General features: G+C 42.2%; 2 protein-coding genes across 13 annotated transcripts in view; one reads left to right on the forward strand and one right to left on the reverse strand.

Moving 5' to 3' along the window:
• Nucleotides 1-12575, forward strand: part of LOC124048826 (AP2-associated protein kinase 1-like) — a 29535-nt gene extending 16960 nt beyond the window's left edge. For 3 of the 11 annotated variants that reach the window (XM_046369935.1, XM_046369936.1, XM_046369943.1), the window contains 5 exons: nucleotides 658-762; nucleotides 1105-1206; nucleotides 2335-2484; nucleotides 2783-2893; nucleotides 9881-12575. In XM_046369935.1, coding sequence (XP_046225891.1) covers nucleotides 658-762; nucleotides 1105-1206; nucleotides 2335-2484; nucleotides 2783-2893; nucleotides 9881-10653 — 1241 coding nt within the window. In that variant the 3' untranslated portion in view covers nucleotides 10654-12575. Of the gene's footprint in view, nucleotides 1-657; nucleotides 763-1104; nucleotides 1207-2334; nucleotides 2485-2782; nucleotides 2894-3340; nucleotides 6744-9880 lie in introns of those variants that run through there. The other 8 variants (XM_046369938.1, XM_046369939.1, XM_046369941.1 and 5 more) reach the window with 6 other exon arrangements.
• A 6597-nt stretch (nucleotides 12576-19172) lies between these two features.
• The window catches only part of LOC124048829 (anthrax toxin receptor 1-like), a 49461-nt gene continuing 47454 nt past the window's right edge, over nucleotides 19173-21179 (reverse strand). For both annotated transcript variants that reach the window (XM_046369946.1, XM_046369945.1), the window contains exon 19: nucleotides 19173-20743. In XM_046369946.1, the coding sequence (XP_046225902.1) occupies nucleotides 20384-20743 (360 nt within the window). In that variant the 3' untranslated portion in view covers nucleotides 19173-20383. The remainder of the gene's footprint in view (nucleotides 20744-21179) is intronic.

Raw genomic sequence — 21179 nt, forward strand, 5'->3', positions numbered from 1 at the left:
TAGAGCGTCTCCTAAATTACTCAAATGTAAATATGAATTAATCAGCAATGTTCCTTCGTTGGCTCCCCATGAACTGCGGTGCTACCGTTGACACTATACCAGGAAATGGCCCTTAACGATATGCGTGGATTGAGTGTGGTCATAGTTGTATAGGCATATACATAAGCGATAAATGATGTTGTTCTGTAAATTCTCTGCAAATAATGGGTGACGCAGGCTTGGAGGATCCACGGAGTGCATCTTTGGAGTAGATTGGCTCATGTACATTTTCTGGAACTAAACTATATAGGCCTATATAAAAAATAAAAACATGTAAATACGATATTGTGGTCTCTATACTTCCATCACATGATGTGCTGGAGCTGTGCCTTCATTTGTCCTCATTGAACACCCATCCTCCCACATTCCCTACAGCATTTCTTCCTTTCTATTCATCACTTGTCCTTCACCCTCTTCTCATCTCTCTCTCTCTCTCTCTTCAGCCCTTTTCTCCATCCTCACTTGCACTGCTCAATTTGATGGTGTTTGCTGTCCTGGCCATGACTAAATGTAATGCTGTACTCGCTAGATGGAGTAATACTGCCTCTCACTTTTTCTTTCTGTTCTCTCTCTCTCCATTTTCTCCTCCTCTCTATTATTTTCTCTCTGGGCCTATAGAGAAGCTTATTGAGGGACTGAAGTCCCCAGATACACACCTCCTGCTCCCTGACCTCCTGTCCATGGCTGATCCTTTTAGTGGAACTATGGAGGAGGCTGTCAATGGTAAAAGTACTTTGTCTTTCAGCCTCTCCTGGAGATTTCACAACTGTACCCACTTTTACATTGCTCTCAAAAAGTCAAGGTTTTCCATTGAATGCTCCATGGGCAATGTCCTCTTTCTGCCCTGTGTTTATCTTATTTTGTTCTCTTGTGGGTGTCCTCTTAATCCCTCACTTTCTCCTTGTCTCCTCCTCCCTTCCTTGTTCTCCTCCTCCCTTTCTCCCTGTCTCCGCCTCCCTTCCTTGTTCTCCTTCTCCCTGTCTCCTCCCTTCCTTGTTCTCCTCCTCCCTTTCTCTGCTTCCCGCTCGCCTTCTCTTCCCTCTCTCGCTCTCTCTACGTGTACAGTAGTGGGTCCAATAGAGGAGTCTCTGGTGAGTCTGGACTTTCTCATCCCTGGTCTGGAAGCTCCTGTGTCCCAGTCTGAGACAGACTCTGCACTGCTTCCTGGTTAGTTTCTGTCTCACAGGCAAGACGACACACAATCTAGATGTTCCCAGAATACAATGCAACAGTGGAAGATGATGATTTAGATCCGAGGAAACAAAAAGGTTTAGGTTGAAATTTTTACTGATAATACCAGCTCCACAATGGTATTGGGTCATTGTGTAAGGTTTTCAGAGGATGGAATGAAGCCATTTAGTACAATGACCACAGTTGATTGATATTTGGAGTGTTTGTCTATTATTAGCCTGGTTAGTCCAGTTACTAACATGTCATTCACAACCAATGTTCTGATTCAAACTGACATGAAATAAAATGGCTAATTGAAATGAAAAAGCATAGGCCCACTTCAACTCTGTGAAAAACAGATGACGTTGTCCTGTTTCTTTGAGAATTGGGACGTTTATTGTGCTGTGTATGTCATGCAGGGCTCTGTAATTGCATCACCAGGGGCTTTGTTGAATGATTTGATGATGCAAGCAAAAATACACATCACATCGGTGTCTGCTCATTACTGGACAGGACAAAGTACAATGACTCACTTACGGTTGGAGACTTTGATGTGTAGTGCCTCTATTACCATATATTCTATTTTCATATCAGTAGCAAGGGCGAAAGTAGCTTTTTTTGCCCCCAAAAAATCTCAAGCAAGAATTTTGCTAGGACTGTCTGTGAATGGTGTGGGTGGGGAAGGGAAAACTGAAAACTAGCTGTTCTTGGCAGAGAGGTTTAGAACATTCTTTGTTATCTGTCTATTAACCAATTTATCACATGGTGACATCACCATGGGAAAGCCAAAACTCCCGCCCATGCAAACCTGCTGGTTAGAAGGTCCTATGTGGACTGTACACAACCAGCAACCCTCCGGAATAACACTGATCAAATTTGCTCACACTTTTACAGTGTTCGTTTCATCAGCTGTTGTAGAATATGATACAAAACACAGGCAAAACAGAATTTAGACTGCGCTGAGCCTTTAATAAGTGCTACTAGGAACATGTATAGTATTATTCATACTTTGTCCTTGGTGCTTTAAAATGTTTTACTAAACATTATACAGCGATTAATTTATCCTGAACTAACAATTCCTGTTACCTTGTCTAACTCTCACCTCCTCTGCCCTCCCTCCCCCAGACCCCCTGCTTGGGGAAGACACTCTGCTGGGCTGCTCTCTCATCTCTCCCCCCTCTGGAGCCTCCTCTCTCTCCTCTGCTCCCGCTGGCACTGGGTCTGTTCTGGATGACTTTGACCTGGTATCTGCGAGTTGCACCCAGCTGCTGGCAGGTAAGGCACACCCACAAGCCCGAACTGTGCCATTTAGGCTTACAATTGGAGAGGCGAGTGTGCTCCCGTTTAAACGTGATGTGTCCCGTAGGAACAACTGATTAGGTTATCCCTGTTAAGAGGCTAGCTCCAGTCACAACTACGCTAGCAGGCTCTACTGACTTGCATTCTAACTCTGAACCTCTGTAGCTGCGCGTCACCGCCTATTCCTCCTTTATCTCTATTTCAGCCATTTCTTATTCCTCTCCCAAACACCTTAACCTCCCCTTCCTCCTTTCTCCAGCTTCCTCCGCTGCAGACTCCTCTGATCTCCTGATCTCAGGCTTTGAGCCTGTGCCAAGTGCAGATACGGGCAACGAGGATGAGTTTGACCCCATCCCTGTCATGGGCTCCAAAAACTCCTCTCAAGGTAAGGACAGGGTGGTGTTCAAGGCAGCCTTCATGCAGGGCCAGGAGGAAGGGCAGAGAATGGGTTTGTGGGCCTTGTCCCACACTCTGAGATGATGATGTCCTACTGTTCCTCAGCCATGGTCAGACGAATTCTGGGATTGATTTCAGTCAGTGTCCTCAGTAGTGTAATTGAACCCTGCTCCTCTTCCCCTCTTAGATTAATCTGAGTAGCCATTCTCCCTGTGTGTAGTTATTCCTTCTTCTAACGACGCTCATAGATTGTATGTGGAGAGCAATTCCGCTTACTTCCTGTCTTTCTCTGTCTTCTGTAACTGCATCTTCTCTTCCTCTTTTCCCTGGCTTCTCTGTCTGTTCTTTATTCCTTCCCCTGCTTTCTCTCCCTGTCCTTCCTCCCCCCTGCTTTGCCCTGGCCCACCCCCTGCCCCCCTCGTCTCTGTCCGGCCAGTTTCAGGAGGCCACTCTCGCAGTAACAGTGGCAGCTCTGAATCCAGCCTGCCCAGCCTGGCCCGCTCCCTGCTCATGGTGGACCAGCTCATCGACCTGTAGGGGGCGCTGGGGAGCCGGGAAACTAAATAGAGAGAGAGTGGAGTGGGGGGGTAGAAGTAGTGACGCTCGAGGGGAGAGTAGACCCCACCATTAATTGTTACACCCCCGTTCCACTATTCGTTCCCGTGACTAACGCTTGTTCCATGTAAACTCCATCTGTGTTTCCAAACACACTGGGCCATTGTCCTGTTCGTGTTTGTCCCATGCCTCTGGTATTTATTCCCATCATGCCTCTGGTATTTATTCCCATCATGCCTCTGGTATTTATTCCCATCATGCCTCTGGTATTTATTCCCATCATGCCTCTGGTATTTATTCCCATCATGCCTCTGGTATTTATTCCCATCATGCCTCTGGTATTTATTCCCATCGTGCCTCTGGTATTGATTCCCATCGTGCCTCTGGTATCGATTCCCATCGTGCCTCTGGTATCGATTCCCATCGTGCCCCTGGTATTGATTCCATTCGTGCCCCTGGTATTGATTCCCATCGTGCCCCTGGTATTGATTCCCATCGTGCCCCTGGTATTGATTCCCACCGTGCCCCTGGTATTGATTCCCACCGTGCCCCTGGTATTGATTCCCACCGTGCCCCTGGTATTGATTCCCACCGTGCCTCTGGTATTGATTCCCACCGTGCCTCTGGTATTGATTCCCACCATGCCTCTGGTATTGATTCCCATCAAGCCTCTGGTATTGATTCCCATCATGCCCACCACTTTTCTTCTTCTCCCCTCTGCCCTCTCATTTCATGCTTTCACAGCATTTATATTCTCTTGCCCTTCTGGGGTCATCATGGCAAACAAGGTCACGGCATGCAGCTTCTACCTTTTTTTGTGTTCACGACACACTAACTTCATCCAAGAGTTCTTCTTTCTGTAGAATGTTTCACCATGTTTTATTCCTGTCTCTGGTATGTCTAGGAACAGTGTCCAGTCACACGGCATTGTGTCCTATAAGGAACCAGAGAACTCCACTCTTGTAGTTGTTGGCTCGTTGTTATGGTGCACAAGTAGATGTGTTGTCTCCTTTTTCCACTGTTGTTTCACTTGGATTATTATTTGTTTGCGCACATTTGGTAACACTAATATCACACCGTTGATTTATTGTATATTGTAGACAGAATTATTTCAAGGGTATATCTGCCAATTTAATTATCTACCTGTTCAGTGGCCGTGTTGCCAGGGCTTGTGTTTTAGCACTTAGCATGAGGTATCATAGTCTGCAGGGGGAATGGATGGGATGTCAGATCTAAAATGACTGGAACAGTCCACCAGCTGTTCCAGAGGTTGAGCCTTCCTTATATGTGTAAATGAGCGAGTAAGTTCTTCTCAAAAAGGGAATACGTTCGCACCAACATAAGGCTTTAAGCCTACAATAACAGAAATGTGGAGTTAACATTCCCAAAGAAAGAAGCTAAGATGTGAAAGCACGAGCTTGGCTCGGGAGTCGGCTACACGTTGACAACGTTGATGCTTTTCGAAAGCATTTATTTGCTCGTTTTTCTTTTCTTGCCCTCTTTAGTCTGACTACATGTATACAGACAGTCCATATCATCCCTTTCATTTCAGGCTGTATGTGCCCACGCAATCATTCCCTGCAAACGTGCATTCCTGCATGTACATAGGTCCTATATCATAGTCATTTATCGGCCCTACATACTGTAAATGTATGTTTACCTGCAATACCCACGGACCCAGTGGTCTTTACGTTGTGGTTCCTCAAAAAGTAATTGGTCAAATGTGCTCTGTTCTTCATCTGTCATCATAGCGTTACATTGTGAAAAGAAAAATATATATATAGAAAAATTTATTTCATATGTAACTAATATTAAATGTGAGTATGAATAGTGTTAGAGAATGAATGTATGAACTGAATATTAGTCTATAAATAAAGATGGATAATATATATAAAAATAGAATTCTTAAGATGACTATTATAGAAGAAATTGATTATGTTTTTCCTGTTTGTGCAGCTGTGTTTGAGAATGTGTTTCTCGCCATATTTTCTCCCCAGATTGCTATTGTGACATTAGTAAAAACATACAGTTATGACAATCTTAGCTTTGATCTGTTGAGGGTTGGGTAGGATTTCTCCAAGTAGCATCTGTTTACTTGCCTTCACCTAAGGAGGATTGTATTATAAACAAACTAGTTTGTTGTGCAATGGGACCACGACACAGGGAACTTTACCATGTCTTATACTGTACCATACTTACTCACGCTGTACAAAGGCAGAACTACAGTCTTCGCTGAAATAGTGCTTCTCCGCACAGATTTGACATGATCAAAAAGATGCATATCGAAGCATGACCGTGTTGTTGAATGTTCTGGTTTGTTGGTAGACAGTGTTGTCATTGGTGTGTGTGTGTGTGTGTGTGTGTGTGTGGACATAGAGTAATGTAACTCCTAGCCAGTCTGAGTTGTTGGATGTGATGCGGTTGTGTTGTTGTTTGAACTCGCTGCAAAAACAGTGACATCGACAGTGGTGTTGGTGTTCGTCATATTGAAAAGCACAGGCCGTCTTGAATTGCGCCGAGTCACTCTGTTGCCTATAGAGGAAGCAGGCCACTGTATCTGAGAGTAGAGCATCTGTCTTTTTGAGTGGGACCACTGGAGTCCGTGATCTGATTTGAATATGGTGAACGGAAAGAAATAATGACTGGTCATATCATGTTGTCACTACTGCAAAGTGCGTAATGAAGTGGTTGTGTATCAGACATAGGGGCAAGCACTACACAGGACTCCACGACCACCACATACACGCCCTGATAGGACTGCATAACTATGCTGTTATGCTGTTGGGCATTTAAGGAATTACAGATAATTGCTCTACTGCAGTATTCGAAAACAAGGCATGCCAAGCAACAACACTTATTGACAGTATTCTGAAATCCAATGTTGTGTCCCATCTTTCTCAGGCTTTTGTAGACATGTGCAACCAATGGAAGGCTTAAGTTCACATCTTAGCCCCCCCTCCACACACCATCTGCAGATAGATAGATAGATACTCATGTGGCTATTGACCTATGCAATCCTTGCTTCTTCCTGTAGACACCACTGTGCTGTTGTAAAGGTCTTGCCCTCCAGGTAGTTACATTTCTTGTTGTAAAAAACCGAGAACCTTCATGTTACCCTGTTGTTTTTGCAAAAAGTGGAAAAAGCTGTTGTTCTGGATCCCTGTCCGTTTCTATGACACCCAATCCTGCGTCAGAGCTGTGATTTCTGTGTGCACAAATCTATTTTTGTGAGATAACTAAAGAATTACAAAGAAAGGGATGTCGAATAAACATATTCATGTAAATGTACTGTTGTGTGGAGTATTGATTGAGTGACTGGGGGGGGGGGGGTGTTGGGAATTTGACGCCCTCACAGTGGCAGTCATGTGGTTAACGTAAAGGATTGGCAGAAAGATTGATTCAGAGGGAGAGGGACGACACATTTGAACTGTATGTTGTCTTTCAAAAAAAAATACGCTTCTACTGAAGTACCATCAATTCAATCATGTACTGCAAATTAATCACTAGTTATTTTTACCTTATTTACACATGCACAGAGGTTTAATTACTCATGTTTGGGAGATGACATTCGGAGTGGATTTCAAAGTTTCTTGAGAAAATATGATGGAAAATATTCCTAATCCTTGTTTTGAATACATTCATACACTTGGAATTTTGATAGGGATAACTCGTATACAAGAACTCACACACATACTTATTACCATGGTGGCTCTCATGTCATATTAACTCTTTTAAATTGGGGTTAACCCCATTAACCCTCCCCTTCTGGAACTGCAAGCTAACACTGCTCTCTGTCTGCTCCCTGTCTGCACAGGTAAGACTGCCTCTGTGGAAATGCATGCATGCCTGCCTGCCTGCTTGCCCCTCTGTCTCTTCCTTACTGACCAATTAGTTTTCTTTTATATCCTACTATTAAAGAGAGGCACAATCAATATAACTATTATCATGGAGAATTGCATACAGAACCTACAAAGCCTTTGGATGATTGAATTATTTTCCTTCCATCTGTTTTCATTTTGTACCTTTGCAAAACATATTTTGATCAAATGTCACTGAGTTCAATGCGACTAGTTTTTTTTTTCTCCATCCTGTTCATATTTATATCTGATTCTATAACTCTTGTTTATCATGTATTGTTTTTTAAATGTATTTCAAGTCCGTATAAATACATTTCAAGTAGGTTTTGTTGTAAATATCATACTCTATCCCAGGGTGGTCAAACTCATTTTGCCCCGGGGGCTGCATTCAGTCTTCAATGAGGTCTGGAGGGCCGCACTGAAAATGTGTCATTTCTTGCCATCACAATTTGCAGAAAATAGTCATCTCCATATTTTCTATGATTCCTGACTGTCAATCTTTTATGTTGGTGATTATTAGTGAGGTGGACACAGTCAAGTCACACTCCTTGACTTTTTCCATATTTTGTCTTACAAAGTGGGATTAAAATGGATTTGTAATCGATCTACACACAATCGGTCTTGTCAAAGTGGAAGAATCTTTTGGTTTGATCATTGCTACACAGCCATTTTCAAGGCAAAACTGTAATTGTTCCTAAGTGGCATAGTGTTATCTTGGCAAGCAACTCAAGTGTATATTTGGCTTCGTGTTCTAGTCTTGACTGAGAACACAGTCAATTAGTTACAGGGATGATTAGGTGGCCAAGATGGTATGAAGGCCAGATTGGGAATTTAGCCAGGGTTTAACGCCCCTACGATAAGTGCCATGGGATCTTTTGTGACCACAGAGTCAGGACACCCGTTTAATGTCCCAGCCAAAAGACAGCACCCTACACAGGGCAACGTCCCCAATCACTACCCTGGGGCATTGCGATATTTCTTTAGACCAGAGGAAAGGGTGCCTCCTACTGGCCCTCGAACACCACTTCCAGCAGCATCTGGTCTCCCATCCAGGGACTGACCAGGACCGACCCTGCTTAGCTTCAGAAGCAGCAGGCAGTGTGATGCAGGTTGGTATGCTCCTATGTCTGTTGGAAAGCAGAGTGAAACAAGTTTTCCCCTAGGATTTTGCCTGTGCTTAGCTCTAAGTTTTTGTCCTCAAAAAAACACTTCCCTGGTCTTTTTTGATGACAAGCATACCCATAACATGAGGTAGCCACCACCATACTTGAAAATATTAAGACTGGTACTCAGTGATGTGTTGGATTTGCCCCAAACATAACGCTTTGTATTCAGGAGAAGAAAAAAAAGACAATTTCTTTGGCACATTTTTTGCAGTATTACTTTAGTGTCAAACAGGATGCATGTTTTGGAATATTTTTTCTTCTGTACAGGCTACCTTGTTACGACTTTTACTTCCTCTAGATAGTCAAGTTTAATCGTCTTCTCTGTCATTTAGGTTAGTATTGTGGAGTAACTACAATGTTGTTGATCCATCCTTAGTTTTCTCCTTTCACAACCATTCAACTCTGTAACTGTTTTAAAATCACCATTGGCCTCATGGGGAAATCAATGAGTAATTTCCTTCCTCTCCGGCAACTGAGTTAGGAAGGACGCCTGTATCTTTGTCGTGACTGTGTGTATTGATACACCATCCAAAGTGTAAGTAATAACTTCACCGTGCTCCAATGGATATTCAGTATCTTCTTTAATTTTACCCATCTACCAATAGGTGACCTTCTTTGCGAGACATTGGAAAACCTCCCTGGTCTTTTGTTGTTGAATCTGTGCTTGAAATTCACTACTCAACGGAGGGACCTTACAGTTAACTGTATGTGTGGGGTACAAAGATGAAGTAGTCATTCAAAGGTCATGTTAATCACTATTATTGCACAACATCTTTACTCCTGAATTTGCTATAACAAACGTGTCAAATACTTATTGACTCAAGACAATGTGTGTAGATCAGTGACACAAAATCCAAATGTAATCCATTTTAAATTCAGGCTGTAACACAACAAAATGTGTGAAAAGTCAAGTGGTGTGAATACTTTCTGAAGGCACTGTATGTCCATTATCAAATTGACACCTTCGATTTGGTTTTACGCCTTTTAAAGTATTACTGAGTTCATTCCCTGCCCAATTTTGTTTTATTTCTAAATATCAATATCTTATCTGTTCGAGCCTGCTAGTTCTCAGAAAAGGATTGCCCCACTCCCCTGTTCTCACACTACTTTCTGAGGGGCAATGGCAGCTTCAGATTGCTCTCCTGTCTGGTCTTGTTTGACTTACCATTCAGAAATTCAATTGACACATTTTGATTTTCAGTGCCGATTACAGAAGTAACTAGTGTATGTGAATGGTATGTTAAATCATGTTTAGATTGTATATCATTTTCTGTCACATTCTGTGCACACCATAACAAAACTAGTCATTACAATGTGAAATGAACTTGAATGTTGGTTGACTATCCTGGTTTATTTAAACAGCCTGTCAGTCTGACTGTTGTTCTCTGTACCCTACAGACCTGCAGAGGGAACCTAGCAGCAGTGAGACACTACCAGGTTCCTCCAGGACCGACAGCTCTGGACCAGCTGTTGAAGAGGAGCACAGACAGAGACTTCCCTTTGCCCACAGCAGCATCATTCCCCCCTCATTGTATCCAGATGAGACAAACTCCCACCCGTTGCTTTCTAAGTCCTCTGACCAGCCAATCAAGCCTGGCCAGAAACAGTCCCAGTGTCTCTCACCTCCTACACAGCAGCACACAGTCCCCTCCCCTGATATCTTCCTGCAGGCCCCTTTCAGGATTGCAGGGAAAGAAGGGAGAGATGTGTTTACCAACTCCCCTTTCCCTCTGGCCCACAAGCCTGCTCTGCCATCTGATCCTTTCCTCCAGGCCCCCTTTGGGAAGAGGAATGAGATAGCTGGGGCTGCTGTCTCTGTCTCCCACCCTCCACAGCCCAACAAACAGCCCCTCTGCCATGTCCAGCCAAACACCCACCATCCCCATAGTCTTTTACATCCCAGTGTCCAGGGGACGGCCCTGTTCACGCCTGTTGCTGCCCCTAGGCCCATCATCTGGCAGGCCCAGCCCAGGTACTCCCGGTGCTCAGAGGTCCCCCTGCCCCAGCAGCCTGTCGCAGCCCACCGAGTGGTCTCCAGTGTGGGGCAGCAGGCTGCTGTGGGCTCGGTGGCTGTGGGCCCCCTGCACTCCTGGACCATTGGAGGCAGAGCTATAGTGGATCCATTCATCAGGGCCCCCTTCCACCCCAGATGCCAACAGGGAAAGCCTTGATATCTGGACCCCCCTTCCCTCTCCCCAAATTCAGTATCTGGCCCCACACCAAATGCCAAAGCTGGCCTCCATCTAGTGTCTACACGTAAGGGGGAGGTTATCAGCGGAAGTCTGTCCCAGGCCAGCCCTGCTCTTCGCCCTGTGGAGGGCATAACCCAGTCCCAGCAGCCCTCTTGTAAGTGTGCAATCTAGATTAATCTGGCTCCCTCTGTTGAGGATGTAATAGGTAGACTGACTGTTTTTCTGTGCAATTGCAGTATTAATCATGACTCGCTCCACCTTGCCCATATTCAACTTGTTTTTTTACACGCTCGTTCTACCTCAGCTTTCTGATTTGCCTTCAGATGAAACACTGGTAGATTGCGGCACTTCATTTGCATTTCATGAGGATTTCCAGGACACATCAAACTGCTAAAACCTTATTGAAAATACAGATTGTCCAGGATCGTTTCTCTTTAAAAGTGCTAATGGCAATCTACCCTTTCTGAATTTGAGAAATCTCCCGTGTAAACGGAAAAGGTTTGTGTTTGTATACTTACTGTATATATATATATTTTTTACATTGTTTTCAACACCATGTTAATAATATACTAATGTTGTGTAAATCACATTGGGTTTATATGGTTCGACTTGATATACTATGGTAGTTCTAAATTACATCAGTTGAGTATTTGCCTGATGAGCTGGTGACATTTGACCTCTGTCAAACGTGTATATTCTCCCTCTATTACTCCATACTTTTTAACTGTTGTTTTACGCAGTTTCCTTCTTCACAGGTCAACAGGTCTTTAAATGTTTTATAAAAAGACCTGTTGTCAACAGCAAGAGGAAAGGCTTATCGTGAAGGATACTTAGCTTTGGTCCATAACCATAGCAGGAGTCTCTATGCTGTATTTGAATGTCTTGGTAAGTTACTATGGATCAAAATGCACTCTAACATACAGTAATGTTATATGGAGGCCAACAGACAGCAGCTTGACACTGAGTATTCCAAACATTAGGAACACCTTCCTAATATTGAGTTGCACCCCCCCTCCCCTTCACGCAACTTTCTAGTTTTCCCTGTTAACAAAATCACCGTTTTCCTTTACTGTGGGAATTGTGATCAAATCAGCACAATATTAGCAACTTTCAATGCAACATCTCAAAACAAAACAAAATATGTAAGACTTAGTATGCAAAACTAACTTTACAAGAGATTTTGTTTGTTGGCAGAACGCATCAGAGCAGGATTCTATTACATTGACAGGCACGACTCGGGCACATACTCTACATAGACCGGTGCGGCATAACCAATCAAAGCAGCAGTAGGCCTATATGCAAATAGACCATTGCCATATATGTATCAGTGCCATTCCTTTGAACTGGACTGTGTTTACAGCATCAGCGGTCATGGGTAGATGCACTTGTTTTGATATCAAAGTGAACACCACACATTGGCTGCTATTGTAGGCTGAATTGTAGGCTATTTCCATGTTAAAATGTTATGGGATGCATTTTCCCCATTGTTTTTGATGGTTGGCCACTCTTGTAGGACTACATTATGATTAAATAGCCACAGTAGCCTACTTGAACACTGTTAAAACTAACTTTTAAAGCGGGGACAGTGTCAGTGTTCACAGAAAACGCGTGCCGGAAGTTGCACAGAATTTGCACATTGAAGTTTGCTCAATGATGAAACATTTTTGAGGGAACATTGATGCCTGCCCATGTTGACTCCAATGCTTCCCACAGTTGTCAAGTTGGCTGGATGTCCTTTGGGTGGTGGACAATTCTCGATACATATGGGAAACTGTTGTGTGAAAAGCCCAGCAGCATTGCAGTTCTTGACACAAACCGGTGCACCTGGACCCTACTATCATATCCCGTTCAAAGGCACTTAAATATTTTGTCTTGCCCATTCACCCTCTGAATGGCACACATACACAATCCATGTCTCACCTGTCTCAAGGTTTAAAAATCCTTCTTTAACCTGTCTCCTCCCCACTGATTGAAGTGGATTTAATATGTGACATCAATAAGGGATCATAGCTTTCACCTGGAATCCCCTGGTCAGCCTGTGTCATGGAAAGAGCAGATGTTCCTAATGTTTTGTACACTCAGTGTATATTGTACGCCTATTTCCCTTTAATGCATAATAACCTACTTACAGCAATGATTCTCAAACCTTTTCACCCTACAGACCATAGGAAAAGTCTCTATGTACCACCCAAAGGCAAAACATTTAATAATATGCCACATAATATTGATGACGTAAATGAAAGACTTCCTTGTTGTGCCTTACATTGCACTTCAGATTAGGAACCTCTGACCTATCATTTTCCACATTCCATTAATACTGTGTGGATGGCGTATGTTGCCGTATTTTTTTCTCTCTCACTTTGTGTGCGTCATTTGGACGAATGCTGTGCGGATTTAATATGCTCTCGTTATATCTCTCACTCTGGATGTGTGTCTATTCCTGGTATTGATCTATGAAGTTCCATTCATAGGAAGGGGCTGTTGAGGACAGCACAGCAGTCTGATGCTCTCACCTGTGATTACTGTTCAACAACACCCTCACTGGTCAATGCTTTGTTAACATCCACACTGTGCTGTAAACAGAATGAAGGATTTTTCATGAAATGATGTAGGCTGCTTGTTTCTTATTATTCAGTCGCTTTACATGTCTACCAATCTAATTAAACATTCATGTTAACAATGTGCTTATTTACACATTTGTGATTGTACTCACTGTCAAGTGGCATTCTTACCACTAATGACTCAATTGTTTGGGTCATTGTTTGGATCCAGAGTGATCGGTCAGAAGGGTATTTTACCAAATGTAGTCCTTCTCCACCATGGAAGCGAAGAGTCTTTATATCTCTGATTGCTTCAGATGTTCTCAGCATCACCCTCGCCATGTAGGACATTGCAATAGAAATAGCTGTAGTAGAGAGATCTACCTGTCTGTCACACAGAAGGAGTTGATCCAAGGGCAGGCCAGAGGCTCAGCGCTCCCTTGGGTGTGTGAGTCTAGTGCCTAACCTTCTCTGCCAGGGCTCTATGGCATCATAGTTGGCCTTTGCTTTTACTGCCTCCAGCCCCTCTGCCACCTAGTTTTAGCTCGTTGCCGTTGGCGCTGTGATTTGCCACAGGCATGCCTATATGAGGTCACTCCCGACAGGATTGTGTCTCTGTGTCCTTCTATAATAGCTCATTTAACCCATTTTAAGCCCATCAGTCACAATAGTAGGGGGGGGGGCAATTTTGTACTTTACAGGCTCTAGAGAAGTTAAAGTTGTACTTATCAAAAATAAGTATTATATTATGAATGTGTCTAGTGTGATTCAGAGATGTTTCATACGATTTTTCAAAATGGTCACAAGACCACAAGCATTCATCTACAAGGTGTACTTTTACAGAAACATTTGGTACTAGAAGTCTGTATTCAACTGTTTAAAAAAACAAATACATTGTTGAAATGTTCAAATATTGTCCTTGTACCTGTCATTTTTAAAGGGTCTAGTTTACATATGTGCCTTCATTTTTGATACATTGCACCCCTGATGCTCGTGGTATATGAAAATATCTTAGTGGTCACATTTGTGACCAATGGGAAAATATAGTGGCTCTAAATTCATAGCAGATTATTTATTTTTCAATAGACTGAAGTTGAGTTAGATAATGGATATACATGTTCAAGATGATCTTGTAGATGATTTTACCATTATCCATTAGCCAAACACATTTAAATCAATGATTTTAATTGTAAATGTCATATTGTGTTATTTCAGGGAGAATTGGCCATGTGTAGACCCATACACTCAATTAGTGTAATATAACTGAAATATATCATGTAAATAGGTGTGTTTAGTATCTCTTTCACAAGGATAGACCTGGTTTATCAGAGTACTGGGACATAGCCACAGGTGTACACCTGGTTTTTATGGGTATTTGGGCTGAGATATGGAGGTGTAGATCTGGTTTAAATTAGTATTGGGGCTCAGACAAAGGTGTAGACCTGGTTTGTACTTGAGCTGAGGTGCAGGGGTAGACCTGGTTTACAGTTTGAGTATTCCAGCTCAGGCCAGGCTAAGTTGACTAATTGGATTCAAGCACAGGTGCAGACTTTAGGTACTGTGTGTAATTTGGCCCTGAAGTACAGGTGTAGACCTGTGTATAAATTGGGACTGATATGTGGAATTACATTTGTATGACAATTGGGGCTCACATGTAGCAGTAGACCAGTTGTACAGATGAAGTCGGAAGTTTACATACACCTTAGCCAAATTACATTTAAACTCAGTTTTTCACAATTCCTGATATTAAATCTAGTAGAAATTCTGTGTCTTAGGTCAGTTAGGATCACCACTTTATTTTAAGAATGTGAAATAATAGTAGAGAGTGATTTATTCCAGCTTTTATTTCTTTCATCACATTCCCTGTGGGTCAGAAGTTTACATGAACTCAATTAGTATTTGGTAGCATTGCCTTTTAAATTGTTTAACTTCGGTCAAATGTTTCGGGTAGCCTTCCACAAGCTTCCCACAATAGGTTGGGTGAATTTTGTCTCATTCCTCCTGACAGAGCTGGTGTAACTGAGTCAGGTTTGTTGGCCTCCTTGCTTGCACACTCTTTTTCAGTTCTGCCCACAAATCTTCAATAGGATTGAGGTGAGGGTTTTGTGATGGTCACTCCATTACCTTGACTTTGTTGTCCATAAGCCATTTTGCCACAACTTTGGAAGTATGCTTGGGATCATTGTCCATTTGAAGACCCATTTTCAACCAAGCTTTAACTTCCTGACTGATGTCTGGAGATGTTGCTTCAATATATCCACATAATTTTCCTCATGATACCACCTATTTTGTGAAGTGCACCAGTCTCTCCTGCAGCAAAGCACCCCCACAACATGTTGCTGCCACCCTCGTGCTTCACGTTTGGGATGGTGTTCTTCGGCTTGCAAGCCCTCCCCCTTTTTCCTCCAAACATAACAATGGTCATTATGGCCAAATGGTTCTATTTTTGTTTCATCAGACCAGAGGACATTTCTCCACAAAGTACGATCTTTGTCCCCATGTGCAGTTGCAAACCGTAGTCTGGCTTTTTTATGGCGGTTTTGGAACAGTGGCTTCTTCCTTGCTGAGCGGCCTTTTAGGTTATGTTGATATAGGACTCGTTTTACTGTGGATATAGATACTTTTGTACCTGTTTCCTCCAGCATCTTCATAAGGTCCTTTGCTGTTGTTCTGGGATTGATTTGCACTTTTCGCACCAAAGTACGTTCATCTCTAGGAGACAGAACGTGTTTCCTTCCTGAGCGGTATGACGGCTGTGTGGTCCCATGGTGTTTATACTTGCGTACTGTTGTTTGGACAGATGAACATGGTACCCCTTCAGGCGTTTGGAAATTGCCCCCAAGGATGAACCAGACTTGTGGAGGTCTACAATTTTGTTTCTGAGGTCCTGGCGGATATATTTGGATTTTCCCATGATGTCAAGCAATGTCAAGCAAAGAGGCACTGAGTTTGAAGGTAGGCCTTGAAATACATCCACAGGTACACCTCCAATTCACTCAAATGATGTCAATTAGCCTATCAGAAGCTTCTAAAGCCATGACGTCAGTTTCTGGAATTTTCCAAGCTGTTTAAAGGCACAGTCAACTTAGTGTAGGTAAACTTCTGACCCACTGGAATTGCGTTACAGTGAAAGATTACTTCACTTATGTCTGTTATCAATTGTTAGAAAAATTACTTGTGTTATGCACAAAGTAGATGTCCTAACCGATTTGCCAAATGACGAAGTGTATGTAAACCTCCGACCTCAACTGTATGTACAGTGTATGTATATATATATATATTACACACACACACATTTTATGTCCATTAAAATAACATCAAATTAATCAGAAATACAGTGTTGACATTGTTAATGTTGTAAATGACTATTGTAGCTGGAAATGGCTGATTTTTAATGGAATATCTACATAGGCGTACAGAGGCCCATTATCAGCAACCATCACGCCTGTGTTCCAATTGCACATTGCGTTAGCTAATCCAAGTTTATTATTTTAAAAGGCTAATTGAGCATTAGAAAACACTTTTGCAATTATGTTAGCACAGATAAACTGTTGTACTGATTTAACGAAGCCATAAAACGTGCCTTCTTTAGACGAGTTGGGTTCGATTTACAGGCTCAAAATGGCTAGAAACAAAGTACTTTCTTCTGAAACTGGCCAGTCTATTCTTGTTCTGAGAAATGAAGGCTATTCCATGTGAGAAATTGCCAACAAACTGAAGATCTCGCACCATGCTGTGTACTTCACAGAACAGGGCAAATGGGCTCTAACCAGAATAGAGAGAGGAGTGTGAGGCCCTGGTGAATAACTGAGCTGGAGGACAAGTACATTAGTGTCTAGTTTGAGAAACACACGCCTTACAAGTCCTCAACTGGCAGCTTCATTAAATAGTACCCGCAAAACACCAGTCTCAATGTCAACAGTGAAGAGGCGACTCCGGGATGCTGGCCTTCTAGGCAGAGTTCCTCTGTCCAGTGTCTGTGTTCTTTTGCCCATCTTAATCTTTTCTTTTTATTGGCCAGTCTGAGATATGGCTTTTTCTTTACAACTCTACCTAGAAGGCCATCATCCTGGAGTCGCCTCTTCACTGTTGACGTTGAGATTGGTGTTTTGCGGGTCCTATTTAATGAAGCTGCCAGTTGAGGACTAAAGCAATATGGATTACATGTTAGGGTTACTAATAAGATTTGCACAGTGTCATGTCTGGGAAAAATTTGGATAAGCATTTTCTATTTAGCCTTAAGGCGTTAAGTGGCTAACTCAAGCAAATGACTTGGTCAGCATCCAGGAAGTGTTCTAAGAATAGGTAGCTTGGGGCATGAATCTTATAGAGCAGGTGTATCGTCTCTGTGCTGGCAGGAACACTGCACCGGGTCTTGGCAGATGGTGGTTATATCCAGAGGTATTAAGGATATACAGTACAGTCGCTAATGAAAGTCTACATACCCCTTGCACAGTCTTCACATGTTGCTGCCTCAAAATGTAATCATAAAATGGATTAAATTACATTTTGTATTCCTATCGATCTACATAAACTAATGGGAAAATAATATATAACTTTTTTTTAAATGACTAGCATAATACAAAATTAGGATGTATCAATTGCGTATGTCTTCACATACGCACTTTGGCTGCCATAACAGCTGAGAATACTTTTGAAAAATATTCTTCCAACCTTGTACAACATACTTGTACAACATACATATCACTTTTTTGGGGTCAAAATTGCTGAAGCTCAGTAAATTTGGATGGGAATCATTGATGGACAACAATGTTCAAGCTTTGGTTCTGATTTTTAAGCTGATTTAAGTCAGGACTGAGACTGGACCATTCACGAACACGCAACACCCCTTGGAAAGCCATTCTAGTGTGTTTTTGGCATTCAAATTTGAGTAATTTCCATGCTCAAAAATAAAACTCTATCCCAGGGTTTGATTTTCAGAAGAGGAAGGCTTTTAACTTTTTACCTGGGCTCTGTTCTCATTTCATATTTCTTTTGATTTTATCACACTTCAGTATATGCCAGTGACAAGCATACCCATAACATGATGCTGCCACCACAATACTTAAATACAAAGGGATCAAAAACATTGCATTCACTCCACATTACTGGCCTGTATGATAAAGTGAAAAGAAGGAGCCTGTGTTAAAAATTCCATTACAAATTTTCCGTTCTGTTATCCATTCTAAATCAAAAACTACAGGTTTGGGTCAAATCAAATACGACAAAACACAACGTGAAGCCCTCTCTATTTTGAAATATTGTGGTGGCAGCATCATGTTATGGATATGCTTGTCATTGGCAGGAACTGGGGAGTTTGTCAGGATCAAAATAAATATGAAGGGACAAAGCCCAGGTAGAAAGTTAAAGGAAAACCACTTTCAAACGGTGCTCACCATTCTTCAACAGTCTTTGAAATATGTTTGCTTCTGTTTGGTGGGTATGGCCTGATCCGTATGGATGTGACCATTTGAAATTTCAAAACTTGTGTGCAGCACACTACATACACATTAACCCTCTAAGCCACCATAATCACAGTTTTTCAACTGGTCGATCAGTACAGTACCGTTTCTGTTTTGTTGTACTGAACGCACCTCTTGTGTGTCTATCTGGGCCAGGGAAGATTAACTGGGAGAGCAGCGGGAGAGAACATGAGAGTTCATCTAAAATTATATTACAAACACATAAAGCTCATTGTACAGGGGCTATTTACTGATTTATCAGTCTCACCTCAAACCCAGTACAGACTTCTCAATGCATTATTCATGTCTAGCTATTTCCTCTGAGACGCATTCTGTTTGACGTTAAGTACTCCGCATGAAATAGCCTACAGCGTCCTTACTTTTCCTGAACTTTATCTGTCTACTCTGCTCTCAAGCAGTATGTAATTTTGGTTAGTTCTAGAATATAGGTGAAGCTTATCAGCAAAAGTGATAATGAATGACATAACAGGCCATCGTTGTTCTGAAATTCAATTTTATTACAATCTGAAAAAAAAGCCTGGCTGGTTTTGGATACATTCTGTACATTCTATACATTAATTGGAGGTACTCAGTAAGCACATTCAATACACACTTATCTGGATTGGAAATGGAATTAGACCCTAGTGGATTCACAGAGATCCTCATTCCTAGTTCTGCTGTAGGAATGGTTACACAACTAAAATTCCCCATTTAACAACAGCCAAAGGTCATGTCAAAAGGTCAGTGTGCTCTGGCTGGTCCCTGATTTGGCCAATGGTAGGTCAGCCATGCTGATTTTAAAGGCATAATCTGTCAGATTTGGAGATTTCCAATGGTAATTTGAATTAATGACATATTACAATAATGTCGTATGAGCTCAGTACAACTGTCATAACCCAATATCTAAGGTTGCTAGTGTTTTTTGTAACAATGTAAAGGTTCAAAATATCAATAAGCTCCATCCATCAGCTCAAGTAGCAGGATCCGGCTGTTGAAATCACATATTGTGCATTTAACAGTCCTCAGGATATGCTTTTCATTCCTTTGGCTTTAAAAACTCTTCACATGATTTCTGTGTAAACAAGCAAATAAAGTAATCCGTTCTTCCCCAGTCAGAGGTTTTCCTCATTGCTAATGTGTTTGACATGTTTGTCATTCCTTGCAATATACTTAGTGATTGATTTTTTTTTTTTATCATTCAGTGATTCATCCATAATACACATAGGTTTGTATCAATCAACATGTAAGATGTATCTATATAACACATAAAAGACAGAGTTAAAAGCTGAGCCATTGATCTTTTAACTTGTGAAATACTTTATTTATCGCTTCTGGTAAAGATGTCAATATTCTGTTTCCATTGATTAAGCAAAGCAGTAAAGAGTTGGTATTAACTTCACTGTAGTCTTGTGAGTCTTACAGTACAAAATTATACAACTTCCTGATCAGTTAGAATAGAGAACATGGAAAATCTAATGGAACTTTGTTTTACAGATCAATTGCTCAGCTTCTCTCTGAACCGTTGCGTGAAGTAGAGCTGGACTTGCTGTCATGCCTGTCAATCTGTTGATAGTGGTTTGGATTGGTGGAGAAGAGAAAGGCACAGTATTTTCAGGGGGACATTTTCAGGGGCCCTCAGGGTCCTTGCAGCTCAGTTCTTTAAGATGCATTGGCCTTCCTTCCTTCCTTTTTCCTCAGAGAAATTGGTCAGATGGGTGTGGGGGAGGGCGGGAAGGGGGGAGGGGCTCTGCATGAGGGTGGGGCCTGAGAAAAAACAGGTGGAGGGTTGGGTGGAGCAGCAGGTAGGGGAGGACTTACAAAAGTTGGGGGCAGAGCTTGGTTTGGATGGGGGGTGTAAGGAGGTGGGGTGATGCAGGACGGAGGGGGAGTGGATGGCAGGGGTGGAAGAGTGGAGGTGGGGGAGGGGGGCATGTGGGAGAGGTTGCCATGTGAGGAAGCGTGACTGTAGGTGTGAGGGAGACTGTAGATTGGCGTTGAGGGCTGGTGGTAGATTGGATAACGAGGAGCCGGGTAGGATTTCACCCGGGTGAAGCTAATGCACCTGCCCTATAAATTAGGAGAGGGGGGGTAAAAACAGGGAAGAGAGCAATAAGAGGCAGTCATCAGGGCCCAGTTTATTTTAGCAATCAAATTCGATTAAATGTTTAATTTTTTCGTTTTTAAATAAATTCTTTCTGAACTTCCGGAATTAATCCAATCTGACCTTGAATCATGATTAAATGTTGATTTTTGCGTTTTTAAAATTCTAAAGGCAGAGATTAATATAGTTTTGATGCAGAAAATCAGGATAATCTTGAACCCACAGAAAGATCCATGCAGAAATGGTTTGTCAAGATTGGTGTGGAAGAACTTGACTGGCCTGCACAAATCCCTGACCTCAACCCCATCGAACACCTTTGGGATGAATTGGAACACTGACTGCGAGCCAAGCCTAATTGCTCAACATCAGTGCCCGACCTCATTAATGCTCTCGTGGCTGAAT

This window comes from Oncorhynchus gorbuscha, linkage group LG11, assembly GCF_021184085.1.
Source record: "Oncorhynchus gorbuscha isolate QuinsamMale2020 ecotype Even-year linkage group LG11, OgorEven_v1.0, whole genome shotgun sequence".
Lineage (NCBI taxonomy): Eukaryota > Metazoa > Chordata > Actinopteri > Salmoniformes > Salmonidae > Oncorhynchus > Oncorhynchus gorbuscha.